The 17976-nt window shown below is 50.2% G+C and overlaps 1 protein-coding gene across 4 annotated transcripts in view; it reads right to left on the reverse strand.

Moving 5' to 3' along the window:
• Positions 1 to 15633, reverse strand: part of FGFR3 (fibroblast growth factor receptor 3) — a 58276-nt gene extending 42643 nt beyond the window's left edge. For all 4 annotated transcript variants that reach the window (XM_069795499.1, XM_069795492.1, XM_069795484.1 and 1 more), the window contains exons 1-2: positions 15545 to 15633; positions 15158 to 15377 (exon numbers count right to left, since the gene is read on the reverse strand). In XM_069795499.1, coding sequence (XP_069651600.1) covers positions 15158 to 15329 — 172 coding nt within the window. In that variant the 5' untranslated portion in view covers positions 15330 to 15377; positions 15545 to 15633. The remainder of the gene's footprint in view (positions 1 to 15157; positions 15378 to 15544) is intronic.
• Between the last annotated feature and the right edge of the window lie 2343 nt (positions 15634 to 17976).

Genomic DNA, 17976 nt, shown 5'->3' on the forward strand with positions numbered 1-17976 from the left:
ATTTACTACTCGCAATTAGCTTTCTGTTCCACCGGCCAAGTAGAAAACAGGATTCATCAGGACTCTACAGTATCCTCCTTTTAATGGACTGTTTTCTCAGATCACCCAATTCAGATGCTGAGAGTTAGAAGAAGAAATAAATCATCACAAAGCTAAAATAGTTACAAAAACACTTTGGCCAGGAGGATTTCCCTGTGGCACTTGGAAAGCCCTGAGGAGGAAAAAAACAGAGAACAAATCAAAGGGGTCTCCTGGCTACACCTAACAAAAATGGGAATGTAGACCCCAAGAGACACAAAGCTTTGGTTGCTGCTGAGAGCCCAGAGCCTGTCCCAAGGACAGCCTTCAGCTGGGGCTTTGCTGGCTTAAAGGAACAGGCAGTGATGGGGAGTTTTCCTTCAAATCTGGCCAGACTGGGCAATCAAACACTTTCCTTGGTTCCCCACTCAAAACACAATAGAGGGAAGCAACCACCACCCATATCTATCTATCTCACAGTTCTGCGCTCCTTCATTTTTAAAACAAGAACAAAAGAACTGATATGAAACGTCCTCCACTTCATCAAAGGTCCCTAAAGACGGGGAGCAGCGGAGCGGAGGCCCGCCAGCGTGGGGGTGCTGAGGTCTGCAGGCTGTGCTGCTCCATGTGTCCCATGAAAGCTCCTGGCTCGTGCTGAAGCACCTCAAGGATGCCCATGCAGATGGTTCCTGCTCCCCCAGGTGCCGAAGCCTTTGTGCTTTAATCAAGAGGAGGGCAGCAACGAGCTCTGTCAGATCTCAGCGGCCCACCCTCATGGCCAGCACCCCATCAGTGCAGCTGGTTTGCCCACACGTCACACAGCACATCTCCCCCAAAAGCTGGCCAAATGTGGTCAACCCAGACGGTTTCCACTCAAGGCAGAGTGACGGGACACCCGTCGGGCTGATCCTAGGTGGAGCACAAGACACCGTGTCGATAAGTCGTCGTCCTTTTGGTGTCTGCCTCTTCTTGCCTCTGAGGAACGGTGGCCACCTTGGCCCCAGGTTTTGCACAGCACAGCAGGGCCATCCTGGCTTGATCTTGACAGACAGATCCCACCACAAAATGGCTGATGGTTTACATTCCCGCTCCTCACGCCTGAGGAAGTCCGAAAAAACCCGTGTCGTTGCAGCGAGGAAGCAACCACCACAACCCCTGTCCAAAGCCAGTGGAGGCAGCTATGGAAACTGAGGCACAGACTGAGGCTTCCCAGCATCCCAACGGACTGGGCAAAGCTTGTCCGCGGCCTCCATCGGAGCAGGATTGGGTCCTGCTAAACTGTGGAGGCCCCGAGCAAACCTACGCTCCTCAGCATCAGTGCACCATGCCTTCCCTCCCGCTTCGCTGGACCACGTTACCAGGCGGGGTTTTCTGGGTGACACGCGCCAAGCAATTAGCAAAGTTTGCAACAAGAATGACAGATTACACAAATTGAGTGCTCCACAAAACATAAAGAGAGAAATGGAATCTTTGGAAATATTTTTTACACTTTCTTATAAATGCTTAAAAGAACAAGCATGCATTGCTGAATAATTCTTTTCAGTTATTTTTTCTGGGCTCCTCTTCTACACCTTCATCTCCTTCCTAAAGTCCTTCAAAAATTCATTACTTTTGGAGTTTTGACCTCCAGGGTGGGTTTTCAGCTATTTAGTGAATTCTAGCAAAATGTTCACCACCTCTGAAGTGCTCTTGCAGGTCAATTTTTGAGCAATACCTAAGTTCATCAGGATCAGAAGTTTAGGTTTACCTCAGAGAAACTTTTTAAGGGATGCAAAGACTCATGGTCCCTTTACAATTCCCAGGCAGGCCTGGCCCTGGCAGTTACTTGTGATGCTTTTCTGGTGTTTGTGATGCTTTTCTGAAGTGGGCTTTGAGATCACATGGCATCAGAAAAAATTTGCCATAAAGCCCCAACCTTTCCCCTTCGGTTCACAGCTATGCAGCTCCCAAATCCCAGCTCCTCTGCATTTCCCTTGCACTTTTAATGTGCGCTCCTCTAATCTTCATTTAATGCAGGCAGCTGGCTGCAAATACCCCCGAACAATGACTTTAATCCTAAGTATCCTGAAGCCCCCCCTTCCTCCCCGCATCAAAACTGAAGAAAAAAAATAAAATAAAAAGAACAGCCTCATGACAGCAAGATGGAGAAATCCAAGCTATCCACTGGGCCAAAGGAGCAGAAAGACACAATGAGCTAAATTTTGCCTGGTTCGCTAATTAAAAACGGAAGCTACCCCACTCCGGAGCCAAGGCGGGGAGGTGGGGGGAGTTTTCATGCTATTCAAAAAATCGGCTTCCAACTGGGACCATATTCACTCCACATTAATTGTCATTCCAACTACGAGTGTCCTAGTTTCAAAATGAAAACTACTCTCCAGTGTAGCTAGTGAAAACTAACACCAGTTTCGAGGCATTAAACAAAATTTATTGATTGCATTTTCCCACCCACTAAAACTTTAATAAGCATTAAACCTCAAACTCCTGGCCCCGTTTCCTCCCTCTACGCTCTCTCTCCATAAAAAGGGTCAGGCTCCTCTATATGGAGATTAGGACTTAATGTTTGGTATTTGTTTATGAGCCTATCAATTGCCTCTATTTCGGAGGGGGGGCGGGGGAAGCACATCTTAAAAAAAAAAAACCCCTCTTGTACACGGATTAAGAGAGGGCAAAGGTTTAGGGTAGTTTGGGTGGTTTTTTTTCCAACTGATTGTGGGTTTTAGATATATGACGGATCATGTTCACGTGAATGAAAATAAGTAAATATTCCCCTTCTTGCAAGTTTCCCTTGAGTTACATAAAATGGCATTTTTCAAAGATCCCTATTTCTCAGTAATAAGACACAGAACTTCAAGCCTTCTTTGCTAGCTGTTTTCAGCTGTGTAAAAGGAAAAAAAAATAATTTGGGGGCCACTCTGTCTGCATACTTAGTAAAGAAAACAAAGGTCAAACATTTGAAATGCAAAGGTCGGTGATTAAGTCCAGAAATCCATATCTAGGCATCAAAATGAATAGCCAGATTTTGAGAGTGCTTAAGCGATTTAAATGCAGAGCCTGACCTGGCTCAGCATCTTTCAAAACCAAGCCTGTTATTTCAGTGCCTCAAGCGAGATTTAGGTGCCAGGTACCCAAGTTGAAGAAGTTTAACAGTAATCTCCTTTCGGGAAGTCTGATCCACTTTAAAGTTGCGAATGACAAACGAAGATTTTGTTATTTAGAAAGCACATCTAAGTAAAGCTGCAACACTTTGTCCTTGTGCTAAACTCAAGTCTTATCCTTCAGCGTTATTAGAAAGAGTTGGGAGAGATGGCAAAAGGAAAGTACATGTCAAAAATTCTTTTATTTCTCCTCTTTAAAGAAGGCTGCTAAAGGGATTAGACAGCTTTGAGTTCACTGCTCTGTTAAATCAACCTTAACAATATTTTTTCAGCTTGTTTGACTTGCTGTTTCTGTATACATTTGTGTTTTCACCTTTCTGCATTCGAATCCCACGCTTAGCGTTTGTTCTGTGCTTCTCACAGGAAACTAAGTCAGTTCTTTATTTGTATTAAGTCTACGGAGTTATAGAAAACAGACTTGGAAAACAATCCCTAAATTAGCAGGACTTACCAGCTTCCATGCATACACGCACACACACAGGGCATCACATACCATCTGACCCAAATGTGGCGGTTTATCATTTCCAGCAGCAACAGCAGGGCATCAGGTTCACCAGAATGGACCTTTTAATGGTCTCCTGCAACCGTATCTATTACGGTGGGTTTTGGACTGCACGTAATAAATTAAGAGAGAGTTCAAGGAAGTCATGCGTGTCTCGGTTCCCACTCCCTTCAAGCAGTTCTAATGCCCCCAAATAATCATCTTCTACAGACTGTACTCCGTTAGGCTCCAGTAATGCCAGAAGCAGGTTAGACACCTCTATATACAGCTATTTTAATGCTGCTGTAAGGAAATGCAGACCCTCTGCGGAGGGCCGTTTCCAGTATCCTGCAGCAGGACATGGCTGATCCTACCTGCACGAGCCAGGGACCTTCCACAGTCACTTTGGGACACCTGCCCCATCCTCCACAGCCTGATTTTCCCAGGTTGTCCCTTCCTTCCCCCACCAGAAGCACTTCTAAAATCTCTTTCTCTCTGCGAACGAGCATGCAAGTGTCCAAGTGAGATTGATGCCGTTGCAACAGCAGGGATGGTTGTTGCAACAGGCAAGCCAAGGGAGAAAGAAAACGGCCACTTCTCTCTGGCAGATGGAAAATGGGGATGATCAAAACTGAGCCCAGTAGCCACCCAAGGGCTGGATTTGTCTCAAAGTCGGGCACCGAAGCTAAACTCCTGCCGTGCTTCCTTAGGTGGGACGGGTGGATGAACCACCACCTCGTATCACTAGTGAAGACGTGATGTTGGAGAACCTCCCCACACATTTATACCTATTTATCCATGTTGATGTATACACCCGTAAATGGAGCAAGAGCTGCCCACTGCATTCTGGCCCCTCCGCTCCCTTTTTTTGGGGGGGTGGCTAATTCAGGGTCATCTCCTCTTCCTCCCTGCCCTGAGACACAACATGTTGCTCCTCCAGCTGCTCCTTCTCACCTCCAAAACAGCCAGGCTTGAGCACTGGGTAAATTTATTCCTGCAAAGACTGCCCCGCTTGTCCGCACCTCATTTGCTATGCACTGGGAGGAGGGGGGCAGAGGGGGAGAAAACCTCCACTTCAAGCATTTACACGCATTTTGAAAGCACCTGAGGAGGTTTCAGGTCCTTTTTGCCAGGACTAACACATTCCACCCACAAGATGACCTTGTTTGGAGCGTGCAGATGGCTCCTCGCAGAAAGGATTTACATTGCATGGGGTCACCAGGATCAGGCAGGCAGCCCAGCTTCTCAGGCAGTGACCCACCACCGAAACCAGAGCAGCGGGTACAAACCTGCCCCTTTTTGCCGCTGCACTGCGGGAGTCGGGGCAAAGGAGAAACCCCGCTGTCCCCCACAGCCGCCTCCGTGGTTCCCATCCCTCCACAGATTTTCCCAATGGAGAAGCCCACTGCCATCTCAAATCCCAAGATGCCAGCACGCCTACACATAAAAATGAGGCAGAAATCTCATTCCTTCACTAAATAATACACAGGTTGGAGTCCCAGTATGACTCATTGAACACTTTCTGGAAGTTATTTTCCTTTTTGTCTGGGCAGATCTCAAAGCATTTCTGCAGCAGGAGGCTTCAGGTTTGGGTTTCCTTTGCCTCCTTGTCCAAATAATGGCAATACTAATTCAACCACTGGCCAAAAGAAAATTAAGTGTGAACCTTTTGTCCATATTCTGGGGGTTCCACTTGCTCCTGCAGCTCTCTCTGCTGCCTGAAATGAGGACAAGAGAAGGTGCCGCTGCCCAGGTGCCCCCTCCGAGATACCCCCTGCTGAAAGAGAGGTGGAGTATCTGTAACATAGTATCTACACTGTATTTATTTAAACTCCACAGTATTCACATTGTGTCCTAGCTAGGATGGGAGCTGGGGGTGCAGAACCTTTACCCAATACCTTCAAGACTAATGTCAGCATACCCCAATAGCCGCTTATACCCTTGTTCCCAAGCCAGGGCAATCAGGAGCCTGGAAAGCCTGAAACTTAGTTTTATGCTTAATTACAGATTCCAAGTGCATGACACCAGGCCCTCGCTCATTACGCTTTTGACACCGATGCCTTTGGGCCGAGCTGGAATAAATGCTTTACACTTGCTCATCGCTCACTGTGTTCACCAGTGTTTAACTCAGAAGAAGGCGGGTGATGGATTTGCAGCAACTTTGGGCAGGGATGCAGAGAGGACACCATCTGCCGTTTCTTATTTTCCTTCCTTTCTGTAATTAATCAATTTGCAAATTGGGAGGCAGAGTTTCCTTGCAGTCTCCTCTGCCGATCGCCCCCGTGAAGCAGAGGCTGAGGACACGTCAGGGCGGCTGCAAGGTCCGAGCGCTGCCTGCGGAGCGTGAAGCAGCATTAGGGCCGGTCAGTGGGAGTGCTGGGCTCCCAGCCCTGCGGCTCGTCCCACCCAGGGGCCTCCCGGGGCTCAACCCACCGCACGCTGCAAGAAAGAGGCTTTCTGAGGTTTCTCTGGAAAAAAAAAAAAATAATGCTTTCACAGAAAGCTGCGAAATCAGGCATAACACACCGGCTGTAAAAATGAATGTTGTTTTTTTTTTATTTTCTTTTTTTTTTTTCCAACTGCATTTACTCGCAGTTCATCTCTCACGCAGTAAATGCCAGCTAATTTATGCACCTCCATTTACCAGCCCCCCCCCCCCACTTCTGCATGAATCCCCAGCCTATTAACATAACTATTTAAACTGGACATGTTTTCTTAAACATTCTTCTTCTTTCATAAACTGCCAAGTGACAGTTGTTTACTGTCAACAAGCCTGGGTACTCTAAGACAGGGAGAAATATGCCCTTTCAAAAGGCAGACATATCGGCTACCAAAGGAAGATTAAAATCTGGTGTTTTTCTCTTCTCCCTCCTCAAAAATGCTTTATTCGTACAGATACACATGATACAGATCAGCAGAGATGGTACTCTGCCTAATTCCAATCATTCTTTTAATTAAAGACAGGCTCATGGAGGATTTATCTTTGGTTGCACATGCTAGTTGTCAGGGCACACTCTTAACTCCCTAATCTTCCCATTGCAACTGGTTTTTCCTCTTCACTTTTAGCTCCGATACCCCCATCTCCCAAAGCACATCTCAGGGAATCGGCACGCTCATCTCGCACAGATCCTGCTACCGGCTAGAAACAAAATGCTTGCCTGGGGGAATCTATATAGAGAAGTTAAAAAATTTTAAACAAAAATCAAATCACCGGTTACTTCAAGACCTACAGTCTCCAAACAAGCTGCTGAAATATTTTGCTGGGAGGGAATTTCTTGTGCTCGAGTCTTGCACATGAAAGGAGGGGATACGAAAAAAAAAACCCCAAACCCTCTGAGAAAACTCTTTTTTCTTTTTCCCCCTAGCTCTGCCTGCCCGCGAAGTGCCAGGAAAGCTCCTTCGCTGGCTCCTGTCTCCGTTCGAGCGTTCCCGGAGCTCGGCAGCCCCAGCGTGCTCTGGGCCGCGGGCTCGCCTGCGGACCCCCGCGGGGGATTATTAACACTTTCCCCAGCGCATTGTGCGGCTCGCAGATCACGGCGCTGGGGGCTAATGCCGGCCGACACTGATACGATGGCAACGAGGATGGGGCATGAGGCGATGGCGGCCGGTGCCGGGGCTCGGCTCCACGCGGGACTCGCGCCAGAGTCCCGGGGGTCCCGGGCAGTGGCTGTCACCGTCGCCTCCGGCGCTCGCGTTCGGGCTGCGACGCTGCCGCCGGCTTCCGTCAAAGCTGGAGTTACGACAACCAAGATGGGAAGCGAAGGTCTGCGTTGCAGCAGGTTGAGAGGAACGGGAGGTCGCGGAGAGCCGGCTCCGGGGACGAAGCAGCACCAGGCATCTCCCCACCCCCAAACCGGGAAGCCCTTTTACTCGCCGGAGTTTCCTCTGCTTGTTAAAATGTTTGGGTCATTAGAAAACTTTCCAAACAATCCCTGCTTATGCTAAATAGCTGCTCCCACCACGATCTGTGAAGGGCTTCAGCCTGCTCCCTTGGAAATCAATGGGGGCTTTTTTGCTTAGGATTCAATAGGCGCAACATCAGGACCTCATTATTATTTTTACAGGACTACAAGCAGCAGAGAATGGCGAAACCCCCAAACAAAGCACCAACCCTCTGAACCGGGAGGCAAACTTGCCATGAAGGATCTTTACAAGCTCTGCCAAGCATCAAAGTAAAATTAAAAATCCAGTTCTTGGGAGCTTTTCAGTTTTTTGACAGGGAAAGGGTAAGGTTGATAAGGACTGGTCTCATCATTTGGATCCAGGAACATCTCCCGTAGCTCCCTTTTCCTCAAAAGAAAAGCCTTCATAAACGTGTATTTTGCCTTCCTCACGGGGACTGAGTAAGAGAGGATGAGTTGTCAGTCCAGGGTGACGCATGTGACTCTGCAGTACCTCGTGGAGCCCAGAGCAGAAACACCTTCAGGACTTCACCTGATCTCCTCTGCACCACACCACGATGAAACCCCCCCAGTGAGTCCCTCTACAGAGCCAGCAACACAGGGGACCAGATGGCTCCTGGGACATGGCTCCTGCTACGGGGACCACGTCTGCACCCCGTCTCAGCAGAGGCCAGGTGCCACCTGCATTTTGTGAGAGGAGCCTCAGAGGTGCTCTCATCTTTGGCACCCTCCTCGGAGATCCATGACAGTCAAGTTCTCCCCCTCTTGCCTGTTACTTTGCATTGCTCCTCTCTCTTGGCATCAGTGAGAACTCACCTACGCACCACCTAACCACAAGATTTGGCCCCTAAGCAATACCCAGCTATTTTGCTGACTCCCTTACACCCAACTTGCCCCAGGTCAACTCCAAAATGCTTCAACTCCCTTTACTCCCTTATCGCTGGGTACTAGCCCAATCCTTGAAACCTACCCGTGATCTCCTCTCCAAAGCCTTACTGATTTCACTGCATCAGCTGAAATACTTCGGCGAGATTCCTTCTGAACGGCACAAGGTAGTTTGGTGCAATAAAGGCACCACTGCAAAACACTCCTCTTTCCAGGGCAAAAGCATTAAATGAAGTTAAGCCGACAAATACTCTCATCAGTTATCAAACAGCAGGAGTTGGGAAGCCAGCCTTGCGGGTCTCTGACATGCCACGGTGCACCATGATCACCTGTTATTTCCTTTCCCCAAAAACCTCACACTCAAAGCAAGGGACGTAGCGATGGCTTGGCTCCCTGGGTGACAAGGAAAAGAGGGGAAAAAAAAATCCCAAATCAACGTGCTGCCATGTGTCAGCTTGACATTTGGAGGTAGTTCAATAGCTCACAGTACAACCCCTGGGTGCAAGCACCGATGCTGCGGTCCTTGTGCCGCGGCGTTCCCGGGGAAGAAGAGTGCCTTCAGCACGCACCACAGCCTGCAGAGCTTCGCTCGCTCGCAGAGAGCGATCCTAGACTGCGTCCTTTCCTCACCCAAAAACTTGGAACCCTTCTCACTTCTGAGTCATTAATACTTTTAACCCCTCACAACCTGCAGAAATGGCACAGCCCCAAAATCTCACAGATGCTGAACGTGTAAGCACATGGTAATTGTTTTGCATACACTTCTGCGTGATAAAGAAATCTCCTTCCAAGTTTTAATATAACCGTTTTATTTAACCAACTCTTTATCTTCCCCTGCTTTTTGGATTTGAGAAAGCAAGGCCAGCACACAAGACCTGCCTCCCCCTCCACAATAAATACCACACCTTTTTTTGATGAATACATCTGAAACTGAAAGTTACTGGAGAAATGTTTTCTTACTTGACTGTGCTGCTATTCTTCAAAAAAAAAAAAAAAAAAAAAAAAAAGCTTTGCTACATTGTGTAACCTGAGTGTCACAGAAAAAAAAAAATGGTGTAACTACCTGGCTAGTCCTTATCCACCTGAACACGACAACCCCCCAGATAGCCTGTCACAATAATAGAGCAGGTTTACATCTGATTACCTTTCACATTTTAACTACTAAGTTTACCAAAGGTTTTACTCCGCTCATATCTCACAGTTTTTGTTTGCTTTTGATATTACAGAAACTTCCTGGTCATTCAAGCCAAGGAGCAGATACTTTAGGGCTAAGCACACCAGGAATACCGCATTCACCGCAGGAATAAAAGCTCTTCTTCACACATCCAGGGCTTTAAATCATACCTACGGCACTTGGCAACCTGAGCTGTGAGCGTATCGGAAAGGGGGCACCGGGACAGTCAGCTCCACTTCAGAGAAAAAGTACTTTTTTTTTCACAAGATCACCAGATAAACAGCCAAAAGAGGGGCAAACAGTAAACCGATAAGCTATGTAGGAGGCCAAGGAAAATAAGTCAGGGTGTGACAAGGTATTTTAAGGCACTTTTGGCATTGTACGTGTCTTCAGACATGGTTTTAGCCCAAAGTTTGCAGAGGGGGTGCTATCGGATTTACTCCTCCTAACAGCCCAGACTGCCCGCTTTCACATACCACGAATGGCTTTGCTGAACCACAGTGCAAAAAAAAGGATGTATGGCAAATTTTTACCAAGCCACCATCCTCTCTGGCGTCCAGCCTGGTACATGGAGGAGAATAAAGTTTATTAACTAACCAGTATTAAAAGAGACGAAACGGCAAACACTGAAACAGCTCCATCAAACCACACTATTGAATGGCTTGGAGAGTGCTGAGTCAGCCTCGTGACTTCAAGCTGCTTTTTTTTTTTTTTGAAGGGTCAGAAAAAAGACAAAACAGGTATGTAGAGCCAGACAAACCTCCAGGACATAGGAAAAGCTACAAGCACGTAGCACACTAGGAAAAAGAGAAAAGTCTGTCCAAACAGGGAAATGGAATAAAGGCAGTCTAATTGATCGTCTGTGTACCAGGTCCAGCCTAGCTGGGAAAAAGTGTTCCAACTGGGGAGGGAATTTCACCTGTATTTTTAGTAGAAATACCCAAATTTGTAACATTCCTGTTAGTTCTACTCCACATATACTAAAAATCGCCAAAAGCTGAACTGTGAGGAAAACGCAGCCCCTTCTCCGCCTACTCTGAAGCCTGAGGGCTTGTGCCCAGGCTCCTGCACTGGATCCCGCACACTTCAATGACCAGCCAGAAAAACTTAGCAGCAGGCCATGCCCTAACCTTAGCTGAAATTAAGGCTCAGTTAATGCTTTCAGTCACAGCTCTGTTTGCCAGCTGACAGATCACTGTCAGAAACATCTTGGTCAAATGCTTTTGTAAACTGGACATTTTATTAACTGCTGAGAAACCGGGATGATTCCCTATTTTCTGGGGTCTCTAAGTGAAAGAGCAGACGTACACATTAAGTCTTCAGGGAGGACAGCTTTCTAAGCATATAGTTGGATATGACAGTGCACTTTCATTGACCATATTTTAAGAAGAAAAAAATTGTTTCCCAGCCTTATAGAGGGGGAAAAAAGCCCTCCTCCAGCTTCATGCAAAATTTCAGCTTTGTCCAGGCAGCAGACTGGGTCCCACTGGACGGAAACAGTCCAGGTGCAGCAGGGATCAAGACTTCTTTAGTGCTCACCTAACTTCAAAAACCACGCTTAGGCAGGCTTCGGGACAGGTACGCTTTCCCAAACAGCACTGAAGATTTGTTGGAGGGAGTTGTAAAAGTTAACATGCTGGTCAGAGTGGCTTACTTTAATTGCATGATTTAATTAGCAGATCAACACTTCACTACACAATTTTCAGATTTACTTTCATCACGTTCCCTACTCAGGGGTTGTTAATAAAGTCTTAATTAAAAGAAAAAACCCCCTCAGATTTAATTGGAGTGACCCTTGTCAATATGCATAGAAGATGTGATGTTATACAGCTAGTATCGAATACATTAATGAGTCCATCTCTGCACTGGAACAAACTTTCTAGTTCACTATTTGCTAGGTAAGAAATAGATTTTTAAAAAAAAAAAAGAAGCCATATTTCATCATCCTTTACTCATGTCCTCTTATTTTATTGCTCAGCGAAATATGCTTATCTCAACATTAAAGACTTAATTAGCTTTTTAAGCTGTTGCTGTTAATAAGAACAAATGGATCAACTTTTAATCTGAAAACTGTATCACTCAGAGGCGCCCACTGAATCTAAAGCATTTGTGGTCTCAGGCACAAAGTAGGAAGCACCGTCAATATAGAAGAGACTCTTTTTAGAGGGTTTTAACACGTAAAGCCCGAGGCCAGCTCCAGGAATGGTCAGTGCCATTTGGCACTCACTTCAATACCCTTATAATTTCAGGGTGAACTTTGAAACGCTCAGATACACAAAGCAAAGCAACACGGATCGCCGCACCCTACGCCTTGGACCCTTCACTGGGTGCACGCTGAAAGGCTACAAGAGCCCAGTTGCCATCAGCTGCATGAAGAAAAATATCTCAACCAGTGCATCACCGGTTCTTTCCAAGCAGAAAAGTCACAGGAGTTGGTACATGCTCTCCCATTCAACTTAAGCAAAATCCCGAAACGGCCCCTTTTCCACGCTTTTGCCTTGAAAACCACCTGTGCGGTAACTCTGGATGACAATTTGACTCCGCTGCCGCACAAGGAAACTTCGGTTCTTGCTCCTGACAGATTGGGAGAGCTCTCCCCTTCCCGCACAAACCTGCTGAAATGTTAGCAACCCTCTATACAACTCTTTCAATGCACGCAGACAGCTTTAGCAGCTAACTAGTGCAACACAAATCCTAAGAAGCCCAGAAATCCCCTTTTTCATGTATACCCTATGCAGACAGACACATACACACCAGCTACAGGAGACAGGCCAGTTATCAGAAGTTTTTAAAGCAAAACTCTGCCGTTTCAGTGGGTCTGCTCTCTAAGAAAACAGCCAGCGTTACTTGACATTCACAAATCGTACGAAGTAATATCTTTATCTGAATACTAATGCAAATTGGACGGGCTTTTTTATATTGATGTCTATTCTGTGGCTGCTGAATAGAGTGACCGCATGCTCAAGGCTGCAAAGGAGTTCACTGACCTCCCTAATCATCTCTGTCATAGCCCCTGAATGACATACACATTCAATCCTGCCTCGCCTCTCTACTTTCATTCATAAAAAAAAAAAAAAAAAAAAAAGAGAGAGGGGGGGAAATTTGACATTGTTCTTCCTCCAGCAGCCCCGAGAAAGGGAGAGAAGAGAAACTCAGCCCAGATGAGGCCCCTGGTGTTTTTAGTTTAGCTTCTATTCAGCAACAGCCCCGCCATCTGCCTCCTTCCTGCCAACAGCCGAACACCTCCCTGCGGAGATGTTAAAACCTGCACCCCCTCCACCTCCGCTAATAGCGAGTATTCATATTAGCAAACATACACATACCTCGAGAATGCCTCCCTTCAATGTGTGTTTTATGTAGCTGAGTATAGGCACAAAGCAGTAGCTGTTATAGCCTTCACAGCCCCGTGTGGAGAATTAGATCACTGGGGAAAAATCCTTCCAAGCCCCTTTATGGAAAATAAGGTCTTAGACTGTAAATGCAAAGCCCAGCGAACAACAACCCTCAGTAATGAGCCAATACCCCATGGCCCATTTGACTAGGAGAAAGAATTTGCTTTTTTACCATTCAATTCAAAAAGACTGAAAAAGTAAAATGTGTTTTTACTTGGCTCTGAAGGTTTATATTCTTTACAGTTTCTTTTGCACAACCTTTTCCCCCCCAGGTCGGACGGGCAGCGGGTGCCCCCGAACTGGCGGGGCTGCTGGCTTCGGCGCGGAGCTGGGCGAGCGGCTCCCGCTTCACGCTTCCCTGCGCACGTGGTCGGTGGTGGGAGAGCCACCGGCATGGCAAAGCTCCCCCCGTCCTCGCAGCCCCCCGTCCGCCTGAGCCTCCAGCACCTCATAGCGATGGGGCAACCCTTGGAGACATCGGAGCCTCCAGCACCTCATAGGGATGGGGCAACCCTTGGAGACATCGCTGGGGGTCGGGGTTAACGGGAGCCCTTCGCTCAGGGCCGAATCCTGCTCCCAGGGAGCACGGGGCTGCGGAGGGGGGGGTTGACAGCAACATCTTTGCTTTGGAGAAAGCTGACGGACGGAGAGGTTGGAGAGCCTGTCCTGAGGATTGCCCCTGGAAATCCCAACCTACGGCTCAGCTCACAGACATCACCGGAGGGATGTTTCCCTCAGTGTGACCTCTGAGTGCGCCACTTGTTACGCTTCAAACAGCATCCCAAAGCCTTAACTTGCAAAGATGTCTTAGAGCACGGGAAAGGTTTAGCACTACTTGAACACATCATCAACCCCAAGCTACCAGCTGAAGGTGCGGGTGGAAACCCCGGGGACCACCGTGGCAGCCACCGAGGTTGCTCCCAACGCCCGTGGGTTCAACTGTGCCCGAAGTGACAGCGCCAATACGTACTTCAGGCTGAAACTGGGAAAGCTGGGGACGCTTTGCTTCTGCCGCTTCCCACCCCTGTGCCCAGCCCAGGCTGCTCGCTTGCTCCCGCACACCGACCTCATCTGCTCTGACCAAGTCCCTGAGATGTTGCCCCATAAATCAATTCTTTTGGCTGTGAAAAATGAGCCAAACGAGTTACACCAAGAATCTGGTGTTTTATTAGGACTTTCTCGAAAACAAAACCAACCCCCGGTGTGATTTATAGCTGTAACCAAAAGGGGTATGAAAGTAATGCCCCCACCCCCCAGCCTCCACGAAGCCCATTTATTCCCCTGTCACTTTTTTGGCAAACAGGCTTCAAACCCTTTCCTGAACAATGGAAACTTTCTGCCGGGTACATGCAATCCCGAAGCCGGGGGGCTGCGAGGGGGCTCCCTTCCATTAAAGAGCTTTGAAAAATAAACAGGGACTCAGGTAGCAGCTGAGGCGTATCAGAGAGACACGACGTTTCAAGCTCGCCAGATATTATTTGGGGGGGGAAAAAAACAACAAACAAAAAAACCGAAAACCCAACAGCTTTTGTCCGACGTGTTAACTTTTCTTCCCTTGCAACTCGAGGGGAGATCTGTACCGGCTTCCCCGAAACGCCGTTCCCTTCTCAGCACGGCCGCAGTTATTCAGCTGCGATCCAGCCTGTGCCTTCCCGGGGCTGTCGCAACTCTAGTTTTGCTCCCGAGATGTGGATACAAACGACCCTTCCGTACTTTTCCCCACCCGGACGCACACAGCCAGAGCGCTTCGGCTGTGCGCCGAAGATGCGCGCTACCCATCTGCGGGGGCATCTTCCCTTCCCCGACTGCAGTTACAGAGGCAGCCGCGGGTCAAACCCGGGGTGTTGCATGTACTGCTACCGCTGGGAGGGGACTCCTGCGAGACGGGGATCGCCTTAAAAGCAGGTTTTTCTTCCCCCTCCCGGGCTCCTCTGCCGCTTGCCCGAGCCGCGGTGAGAGTAGGACCACCCCGGCCCGGCTGCCAGCACCTCCCCGGCCCCGCCGTTTGTAACTCCCGCTCCGAGAGAAGGGAGGACGGGGGGCGGGGGGGTGTCTCCTAAACCCGGCCACCCCGCCGCGGCCGACATCCCCCCCCGCCCCCGGCCCCCAGCCGCAGCGCGGAGCCCATGTGCGCGGCCGCGCAGCCTTACCTGCCGGCTGCCCGCCGCTCCTCTCCGCCGCCGTCCCGCCGCCCCGCCGCCCCGCCGGCATCCCGCCGACGGCCGCCGCCAGGCACAGGCACCAGACGGAGCCCCAGGCCGCCCTCATGCCTCCGGCGCGGCGCCGGGGCAGCGCGGCCGCCGCACCGCCCGCCTCAGACATCCCCCGGTCGCATGCTGCCGCCGCTCACCGCTCCGCTCCGCCGCCGCGCTGCCGGGGAGAGGGAGAAGAGGCGCTCAGGGGGAGGAGGGACCCGGAGGAGAAAAAAAAAAAAAAAAAGGGAAAAAGGAAAAATAATAGTAAAAAGGGAGGGGGAAAAAGTTGGGGAGGGGGAGGAAAAAAAGCGCAAGGGGACGCGCGCAGCCCGGGGCGCCTACCTGCGCAAGCCCCGCGGCCGGCCGCGCACCGCGCATGGAGAGAGGGAGCGAGCGAGCCCGCAGGAGCCAGCGCCGCCGCCCGCCTGCCCGCCCGCCGCCGCGGCGCTCCTGCGTCTGCTCGGCGCGGCGCGGGCGCGGAGCGGGGCGGCCGCGATGTCCCCGCCCGCCGGGCCGGGCCGCCCGCCCCAGCCGCCCCGCCCCGCCCCGCCGCCGCCGCCGCCGCCGCCGCCGCCGCCGCGGGGGGCCGCGCCCGCCGCCCGCTCCGCTCCGCGCCCGCCCCCGGGGCTGCGAGGGGACGGGGAGGGGGGGAAGGACTCCGTCCGGAGGGGGAAGGGGGCGGGCGGCCGTTCTGCCGCGGCGCTCTCCCGCCGACTTGCCGCGATAGATGAGGGGAAAGTTGGAGCAAAACCCCGCGGCAGAGGGGGTCCGGGCGGCCGCTCCAGAGGGGCACCGTGTGCCGCGAAACGCACCCGTGGGTTCTCCTATTCTGGCCCTGCAACTGCGCCGTTTCTGAAAAAGGGGCGGTGGGAAGGGGCTGAACGGGGGCCCGTGGGTTGGGGGTGGCACGGAAAGTGCGTGGAGCGCTTGGGCTCAGCCCGAGGACTCCCACAGCAAGTGGGCGCCGCGCCCGCTCCCCCGGCAGGGTTGCCACGCTGTACCCCCAAGCGAAGCCGCGAGCCTGCAACCGGCTTCGAGCACCCTGACTTCACCCACCAAACCCCCAGAATCGCCGTGCGTTATCGACGGGAGCGGTCACAGCCTCCACGGACTCGGCACGTTTGCTGCCGCTAACTGGACCGGCTACTTCAATAAGATCTGATTAAAGGTCACTTGTATCAAGTTATGATTACGATGATCGAGTCGCTATCATAGTTATGGTTTGGGATATCGTGGTCATCTCAGAGACCCCCGACAAGACCGAGTTGCCCAAGTGACACGCATCAGTTATCGCTGACAAGCGATCCGAGCTGCTTCGTACAGAGAAGTCACAGCTCTGCTTTAATCCCCCTTGACGTAGAAGCTCATTCACCGAAAATAGATGCAAATACTCTCAGCGCCAAATACGCTCTGCGTAGGGGACCCAAAAAACCCCAACCTGCGGAACGGTCAAGCCAAGGCTGTTTGGGTCAGAGAAATTGGGCAAAAAGCTGGGGCAGCGTGGAGGTTTGGCTTCCAGCGAGGGCGTACGGCCGCCGGGGAGGGCTCGGAGTTCGCGCCGTTGTCGCTGCGGCCGGGATCTGTCTTGACACCTTTATCAGGCACAGCGACTCTGACATCTCAATACTGTCGCATTGTGTGGGGAAGCATTGAGACGGGGCTGCGGCGAGGAAATCCTACATGTCAGCAGAGACCCTCGCCAGTGACACCGTCAGTTTAAACGAAAACAATGGGGGGAAAAGCAGACATAGAAATAAAATGCGGTTATTTCACCGTCACAGGGATGGCTTGGCAGCGTGTCAAACTGCACGACGCTTGCTCTCACGACTGCTGTGCTGGAGGTGCCAGAAAATCGATAAAAATAAAAGCAGCAATAGCAGCATAACTGTGACGCCGCGTGAGGAGTCGTTACTGTTGTTATTTTGAAGATGACTTTGGCAAAAGCGGGGCCAAATTCTGATCTCATGTAAAGTCAGCACGGTAAGAGCAACACCCTGTATTGTTACTATGATGATCCCCGTTTTCCAAGAGGAGAGCGGCAAAAAAGGATCAGGAGCTTTCCCTAAGCCCACAGCTAAAATAGAAACGTAAGTGAGAATTCAGGGTGGTTTCTCACGCTGTGACTGTGTTTCGGAAGCACCACAGGGACTGTTCCACCATTGCCAGGTGAAGGCAAACGCTTTTGTGATGTTCCTGGAGTGGGGTAATAGGCTGGGAACGGCCGATCCGAACCCGGGGAGTTTTAAGGTTGCTGGGAGATGTAAAAGGTCTGCATCTCAGACCAAGTCAGCTCAGCCCTTTAGTGGTTTTGAACTGGTTTTCATTTGGAGGAAAACTAAAAGCTTATAACATTTGGAAGCCCTTTACAACAGGAAATCAAAGGGGGATTGAGATAGTCCTGTATGAAGGACTTCAAGGTTCGCAGTTTTCCCTAGAGTGGGATATTTTTAGGTTTCCCATTTATTAACCTCTGGTGCAGCACGCTCACGTGGGGCTGGGGAGCGCAGACCCGATTTAAGTGCGCATTTTCTGATGCTGCTTCGTCACTGCGGTGGCCGCCAGAACAGAGCCTGGGATGTAGTGCTGTGAGGCAAAAACTACAGCTCTGGACTGTGTCTCAGCCACTTTCTTACTATAAAAAAAAATCCACGTACATAGACTAGTAAAGCCTGCACAACACAATTGCATTTATTTTAGGACTATTATGCCATAAGCCGCATATTAGCCCTAAAGTTTTCCTTCCCCCGCAAGCTAGGAGCGTGCACTCCCCTTCA

The sequence above is a fragment of the Haliaeetus albicilla genome, chromosome 1 (assembly GCF_947461875.1).
Source record: "Haliaeetus albicilla chromosome 1, bHalAlb1.1, whole genome shotgun sequence".
Classification (NCBI taxonomy): domain Eukaryota; kingdom Metazoa; phylum Chordata; class Aves; order Accipitriformes; family Accipitridae; genus Haliaeetus; species Haliaeetus albicilla.